Source organism: Hakea prostrata, chromosome 3, assembly GCF_041222555.1.
Source record: "Hakea prostrata isolate BN-2017 chromosome 3, UWA_Hpros_2, whole genome shotgun sequence".
In the NCBI taxonomy this organism is placed as follows: domain Eukaryota; kingdom Viridiplantae; phylum Streptophyta; class Magnoliopsida; order Proteales; family Proteaceae; genus Hakea; species Hakea prostrata.
In genome coordinates this window covers 42,342,419-42,349,447 of record NC_142602.1, presented here as the reverse complement: position 1 = coordinate 42,349,447, position 7,029 = coordinate 42,342,419, and the positions used below count along the sequence as shown (strand labels likewise).

Below are 7,029 nucleotides of genomic sequence, written 5' to 3'. Positions count from 1 at the left end.
GATTTGATATGATATGATGAGATTGAACTTGTGAATGACTACGTATGACTTGGGATTGACTAGTGTCCTTCCGACACTTCTGTCATTGGACATCGGAGGGAATAGTATGGGATATTCTCTTAAGGTGTCCATCGACACTTTCCCGGGTTATTGGATGACATACATAGGATTGTCTAGGTGTATGGTTAGGATTATCCTTGTTGTATTTGACCCGAATCGGAAGGGTATTGAGACCGAACGACCCGTGGTAGAGTATGGTTGATGGGCGCTCAAGATCGGTAACCACTCCGTGAGAGGACTTAAACCATACTGCGGATACTCGAAAGGGGCCATTTATTGGTAGGGTTGCAAATGGATAGACCTGGGTTCATGGGCGCTCAAGACCGGCAACCAACCCATGAGAGAACGTGAGAGCTTCCCGTTTACCATTTGTGGATGACCAATAGGGTTGATGAGTCCGTAGTCCGAGTTGCTGGGAGCCATAGGATACGCTGACTCTAGTGTGAAGGATACGGAACCGAGTTAGTCGGTGCCATAGGGAAAGTATCCGGATCTGACATGATACGACTAAGTAGATGACTTGCATTGGGCTAGGCTTCACCGTGACATGCGCCAATACTTATACCAATGGTGATGTGAGAGAGTGGTGACTTAACCCACAACCATTGTTTTGATGAGGACTTTACCCAATTACCCCGGCAGACCCAAGATATGATGTATGATTGAGGGGGAGTGACAGACGACCTAAAGAAGTATGGTGCTATGGCTTAAAGCATGTCTACCTTAGAGACTAGCATACTTAGGGTTAGAATCATATATCATCATTGTCTCATATCATCTTGCATCATATCGTGACTTATATCGTATGAGTTATATATATGAAACGACTTGCCTTGCTGAGTTCTTTTGAACTCATTCCTTTCGTGCAATTTGTTAGATTATCCTGCAGGTGTAGAAGACTCTGATGGCGCACTCTACGACATGAGCTATGATCCCGCATACTACCCTTCGGGTGATGGCTACGATGAAAGTCAGGATTATTGTGCCGAGGAGGATTATGGTTCGTACCAGGGTTAGCCCCACCATGGGGAGGGAGCGGCTGCGCTAGGTTCACTTCGTCCACACTTATGAAGAAACAATCATTATGATAGAAAAAACCTTTGCGTAGTGCCCCATTTCCCTAGATGACTGTTAAACATTTGGATATATTGTCTTTAACTCTTATGGATTTACTCTTGATATTGGTTGTAATTGAGATTGATTAACCACTTTCCGCTATATTTGAAGGAGTGACTCCTGATCACTCTTTCCCTTTTGAGATTTCTTTATGTATAATTAATATTTGATAAATTCCGCACTTTGATTGATTATCTTTCCTTATTCACTTGCTCTATTTATTACTTACATTAAACGTTGATTGTATTGTTAATGATTATGTTATCATGTATGTGGGAGGCATGGCTGCTCGATCTTGAACTTCGGGCTGTGGATCACATCCCGGGTATGCCAGATAGGATACCGACTGGGTGGATGTGATAGAGTGGTATCAGAGCCCACTATTAAGTAAGGCCCCAACCACAGAAACGACAACGAAACATTCCGAGTCATAGATCCAAGGTGACTCAATTATTCTTAGAAGTGAATAATAGATAACTCGGACTACAAAACCGATTAATGAAGCATAAGTGAATTGTTGAATAACATACAATAATTATAATTTAACAATCATCACCTAATGAAACGAAAAATAAAAACGAATAATGCACAATAATAAATGAAACAAAAATAACTTTCATTAACTTAAATAAGTTTTACAATGGATTACATATGGAAAGCATAAACTGAAATCCTAGTACAATCTATCTATCTAGGAGACCGTCGCCGATCTTTGGGTGCTCTGACATCCTTGGTAATCTGAGAGAGCTGAGATTGCATCTGATCTTGTCTAGATTTTATCTATGCAAGCCTCACCTCCAGCCTCTCATACATCTGTGTCTGACTCGCCTCCATCCTCTCGTACATCTGAGTCTGCCTGGCCCCTAAACTCTTGAACAACTGCTCCTGTCTGGCCCCCATCCTCTCCATCAGGGAAGTCATAGACAGCATCTGAGCATACAGATCCGGTGCCTCTGGTGCAACCTGTGATGGACCACCGACCTCAAACTGTGGCGCAGGAGTCCCTTGATCATCGGGACCGACATCTTGCATACCTATATCATCCCCAGCCTGTTCCTCTGTGGGAGCATGCTCATCATCATCCTCGGACTCCGACTCATCCCCTAGACTAGGAGACCTGTCAACTTGATCTAACTGCATCAGTCCAATGGTCCTCGTGCCGATGGAATACCCGCACCTCCAACAACCCTCTCCTCACCATCTAGGTCTACCCCAAAATACATGAAGATGCGTGTCAATAGGATCCCAAAGCAAATGTTCCTAACACCCGGATGCGTGAGAACCTCGATCATAACACTCTGTATAATATAAGCCAGATCGATCTCGAATCCCATATAGATTTGATAGATGAGCAAGGCATCCATCATCGTAACCACTTGATGATGTCCCGCTCTCAGTATGATGTTCCTCCCTACAATGCCCAAGGACTTTGGCTGATAGAATCATCTCACCGCTCTTCCTAGGCTGATTACGCCTATCATCATTCCAAAGTGTCATGCATATCTCTTATAGCTCGTATGGAAGCATGTGAATGCTGAAATGCTCCCCTACTAATATCCACACACATGCATGTGGACAATGTGGAACCCCGAGAATCTCTGCTAGTGTATGAGTAGTAAATCTGATCTAAATCTCTCTGACTTGACTCGCTATCACTAACTCCATCTGATCAGCTGGACCCTCCACAAAAGATGTCAAATTGTTGTAAAACAGCCGAACTAACTCTGGGTACACCGGTAAATCCTCAGTGAGTTGGTGTGTCCATCCCAAAGTGTCGAATCTCTCCACGATCCGAAATGTTGTCAACTCTCCAGCCCGAAATGGTCGGCCATACTCTATATGACAATGCCCAAAGTATACCTCGTAGAGGAACTCGGCCAATGGTGTAACGAAGGGGTGTCGGTCGATCACCTCCGCTCGTGGCAGCAAAGGTACCTGACCTTTACCTCTCCTGGCTCCCACTACCCTACCTCGAGCTCGACCACTTCATCCTTGTCTCTCCATTGTGTATAAATATCTGTAGAAAAGATCAACAAGTCAATGTTAGAAGATTAACCAAAATTGGACATGAAGGGCGTTTTCGTCATTTTTTTGGAAATTTTCAAAGTTGGGGAAAATTCAATTGAGTATACTGACACATGCACAATACTTAGAATTGCATGATTGTGAAGTTTGTTGGAAGAAAACTAGTCGAAATCGCGTCCTAAAGTTGAAAATTCAGCAAGCTAGAAAAGAGGAATTTTGACGTTTAGGTCAAATTTGGGGATTTTTGATATTGTTGAAATTGGTGGAAACGAATTGCATGGTAGTGTGTAGCATGTCATTTGGAATGTGTAGCATCAAATTTGGTGTTAAAACTCCTAGCGGTTTGAAAGAATTCGAAGTTTTACTAAATTTTGGAAATTTTCGGCTACGTTAACGAAAGCAAGTTCAGATTTTGAGTTTGCTTAATGTTTAAGCAATGTTGTTGCATGAAAACTATGAGATTATGTTTCTAAGCATGCATGAACATGTTTCTAACTTAGAACAACAAGTTTAACATGGTATTTTGAGAAATCTAAGTGAAGAAATCAATTGAGAAGATGATGAATAGTGATTTCCTTACTTGGTTGCGTAATACTTGTTGTGTTGATGTTGTGGAAGCCTGAAACCACTTGGAATCTACTTAGAAGTGACTGCTAATGCGTTCTCGAGAGCCCCTCCACAAGAGAAATGAGTTAGAAATGAGAAATGGAGTGGAAATGAAGTTAAAAACCTGATTTTATCGTTACTGTTGAGCTTGAGCGTTGGTCGACTGACAGTCGACCAGCCAGTCGACCAAGGCTAATAAAAGTGAAAAAAAATTGGATTTTTGATGAAATTTTTGAATTTTGACCAATGTTTGATTATTTTCTTATTATATTGATGAACCTATGTATGATTTGAGCATTTTAATCATATGGTCAAGAGAGTTTTGATGAATCTTCGTGTCTTGATGTGGTCGAATTTCTTTTGCAGAATGGTTCTACTGAGAAATCGTCTTGTCGGTTCTGGTAGTACCGGTAACGAGGAGACACCTGCTGGGGGGGGGGGGGTCTGACCAACAGACCCAAGAGGACAACCATACTTCAAATGGCATCCCAAATGCCCCTGATATTGAAAGCTTCAAGGACATTGCTAGCGTCATGGCGAACATGATGCAGCAATAGCAAACTCAGTTCAATCAGATGATGGTTGGTTTTGTGAATCTTCGGGAGGAGAACAGAGAAGGTGGGCATGGTAACCCCGGCATGGCAGCCCCGTATGTGGAGAGGTTCGCAGGAACCCCGCATACCAGGCTAATGGAGAGCTTCTTGAAAATGCAGGTGCCATCCTTTACTGGTGTATCTAATGATGTTCTGTTCCCTAACAAATGGATAAGGGAACTAGAAAAGGCCTTCCGGCATTTGCAGTGTACAGATGCACAGAAAGTACTCTTCGTCGAGCAGAAGCTTTAGCAGGAAGCGGATGCATGGTGGACTTCTTCTCGACCCATTCTGGAAACCCTCCATGCTGGTGTTGTCTCTTGAGAAGTATTCAAGGAAGCCTTTTGTAAGAACTATTTCCCTGAGGCAGTGAAGGATTCCAAGGAGACAGAGTTTACGGAATTAGCTCAGGATTCCCTTTCAGTGCTGTACTACCAGCAAAAATTTGAAGAGTTGTTCTTTTTCGCCCCTGATTCGATAAAGCTTGACAATGCGAAAGCAAAGAAATTCTTCAAAAGACTGTGGCCATCTTTAAAGACAGACCTCACCCTCCTCCCTCTTGAGAGTTATGCCCAGGTGGTTCAGAATGCTAAGAAGTTGGAAGAAGCTGAAAGAGAAAATGCGCGTGTTCAGAGGCCTTGGCAGCCTAAGCACCCTGGTCTTTTGGATCGCACTGAGCGTTAGTTTGTGAGGCCTTCACCATATCCCACTCCTGCCTTCCAGCCTAGGAGTGTGGGTCAGAGTTCTAGTGCTACTCATGTGGGTCCTCGTGGCCAACCTAGTGGAGCTCGACCTACGGGATTTGTGCAGCCCCCTCGGCCTGATATGGTTCACCCTCAGCTTGCTTTTCAGAGACTTGCTATGGCAGCCGCTTCTCTGGGACAGAGAGATCTTGTGTGCTTCCTTTGTAAGCAGCCCGGACATTTTGCTCGCTCTTGTCTGAAGAAGTCTGCCTTGCCTGGTGTTTCTGCTCCTATCATGAGAAGCGCTTCTGCTCCTGTTCCTTCCCCTGCCCCTCCTTCTAGTAGAGTATTCAACATCTCTGGTACTGAGCAGAACCCTTGCCATGAAGTTGTCGCAGATACATTGTTAGTCGCTTCCTTTCTAGCATTTGTGTTGTTTGATACGAGTGCATCTCATTCATTCATTTCATCTACTTTTGTTGTAAAGACTAACCTAACACCCAGATGTTTATCTAGTTGTTTGTCAAATTGTACCCCTGTTGGGTCTGCTGTTAAACTAGATAAAGTTTTAGAGGAATGTCCTGTTTTTGTTTGTGGATTGAACTTGAAGGCAAATCTAGTGTTGTTTGATATGAGGGATTTCGACGTGATCTTGGGAATTGATTGGTGAAGATCCTACAATGCTGGGATCTTGTGCTCTTTGAAGAAGATTCAGTTTTGAATGGAAGGGAATTCAGTTTTCGAGTTCCAAGGCAAGAAGGGAAGAGTGAGCAAGAAGACTTTGACCGCTTTAATGCAAGTCCACGCCTTGGTGGAAGATGCTTCATCTGGAAGCAAGGTCAAAGAAGAGAAGAGACTTGAAGATGTCAAAGTTGCTTGTAACATTCCTGATGTGTTTCCAGACGATCTGTAAGGAATACCCCCTGATAGAGAGGTTGAGTTCTTCATAGACTTGACTCCTGGAGAGTCTCCGGTGTCTAAGGCCCCATATAGGATGGCACCTAACGAGCTAGAGGAGTTGCAAACGCAATTGAATGAGCTCCTGGATAGAGGTTTTATGCAGCCAAGTGTATCACCCTGGGGAGCTCCGGTCTTGTTTGTGAAGAAGAAGGACGGTAGTATGCGCCTATGCATTGACTACCGGGAGTTGAACAAGTTAACGATCAAGAATAAATACCCGCTGCCCCGGATTGATGATTTTTTTGATCAGTTGAAAGGTGCGGCTTTGTTCTCGAAGATTGACTTAAGGTCTAGGTATCATCAATTGAAAGTGAAGTCAAGTGAAATCTTTAAGACGGCGTTGAGAACAAGGTATGGACATTATGAATTTAAAGTTATGCCTTTTGGTTTAACCAATGCTCCTGCTGTGTTCATGGACCTCATGAACCAGGTATTTCATGATGTGCTCAATAAGTTTGTGATCGTTTTCATTGATGACATCTTGATCTACTCGAAGAATGAGGAAGAGCATGTGAAACACCTGAACTTCACATTGCAAAGGTTGAGAGAAAAGAAACTCTATGCCAAGTTTAGCAAGTGTGACTTTTGGCTCTCAAGGGTAGTGTTTCTTGGCCATGTTGTTTCAGCCGAAGGTATCCGTGTTGACCCGGAGAAAGTGCAAACTGTTACAGATTGGGAAAGACCGAAGACTGTGATTGAGATAAGAAGTTTCCTTGGATTGGCAGGATACTATCGGAGATTTATTGAGAACTTTTCTAGGTTGGCTGCCCCTATGACTAAGCTAACTAGAAAAGAAGAGAAGTTTGTTTGGACCGAAGCTTGCGAGAAGAATTTTGAAGAGCTGAAAGTTAGATTGACAAGCGCTCCGGTTTTAACTATACCTGATAGTTCCAGTGGGTTGACACTCTACACTGATGCTTCCAAGATCGGTTTGGGTTGCATGTTGATGCAACACGACAAGGTTGTGGCTTATGCCTCTAGGCAAT

The 7,029-nt window shown here is 43.3% G+C and overlaps 1 protein-coding gene across 1 annotated transcript; it reads left to right on the top strand.

The window, feature by feature from the left end:
• Window positions 1–4,385: 4,385 nt before the first annotated feature.
• Window positions 4,386–5,996, top strand: LOC149022304 (uncharacterized). The gene is made up of 4 exons (XM_089147581.1): window positions 4,386–4,608; window positions 4,729–4,976; window positions 5,124–5,445; window positions 5,986–5,996. The coding sequence occupies exons 1-4, from the start codon at window positions 4,386–4,388 to the stop codon at window positions 5,994–5,996; spliced, it is 804 nt and encodes a 267-aa protein (XP_089003707.1).
• Window positions 5,997–7,029: the final 1,033 nt, after the last annotated feature.

Bases quoted from the DNA above. Each gene is read 5' to 3' on its own strand.
- LOC149022304 (XM_089147581.1), top strand. From the start codon at position 4,386: ATGGTTGGTTTTGTGAATCTTCGGGAGGAGAACAGAGAAGGTGGGCAT. The intron at 4,609-4,728 runs GTACAGATGCAC...TCTCTTGAGAAG, and splicing joins GGCCTTCCGGCATTTGCAGT to TATTCAAGGAAGCCTTTTGT. The intron at 4,977-5,123 runs GTGGTTCAGAAT...CCTGCCTTCCAG, and splicing joins CTCTTGAGAGTTATGCCCAG to CCTAGGAGTGTGGGTCAGAG.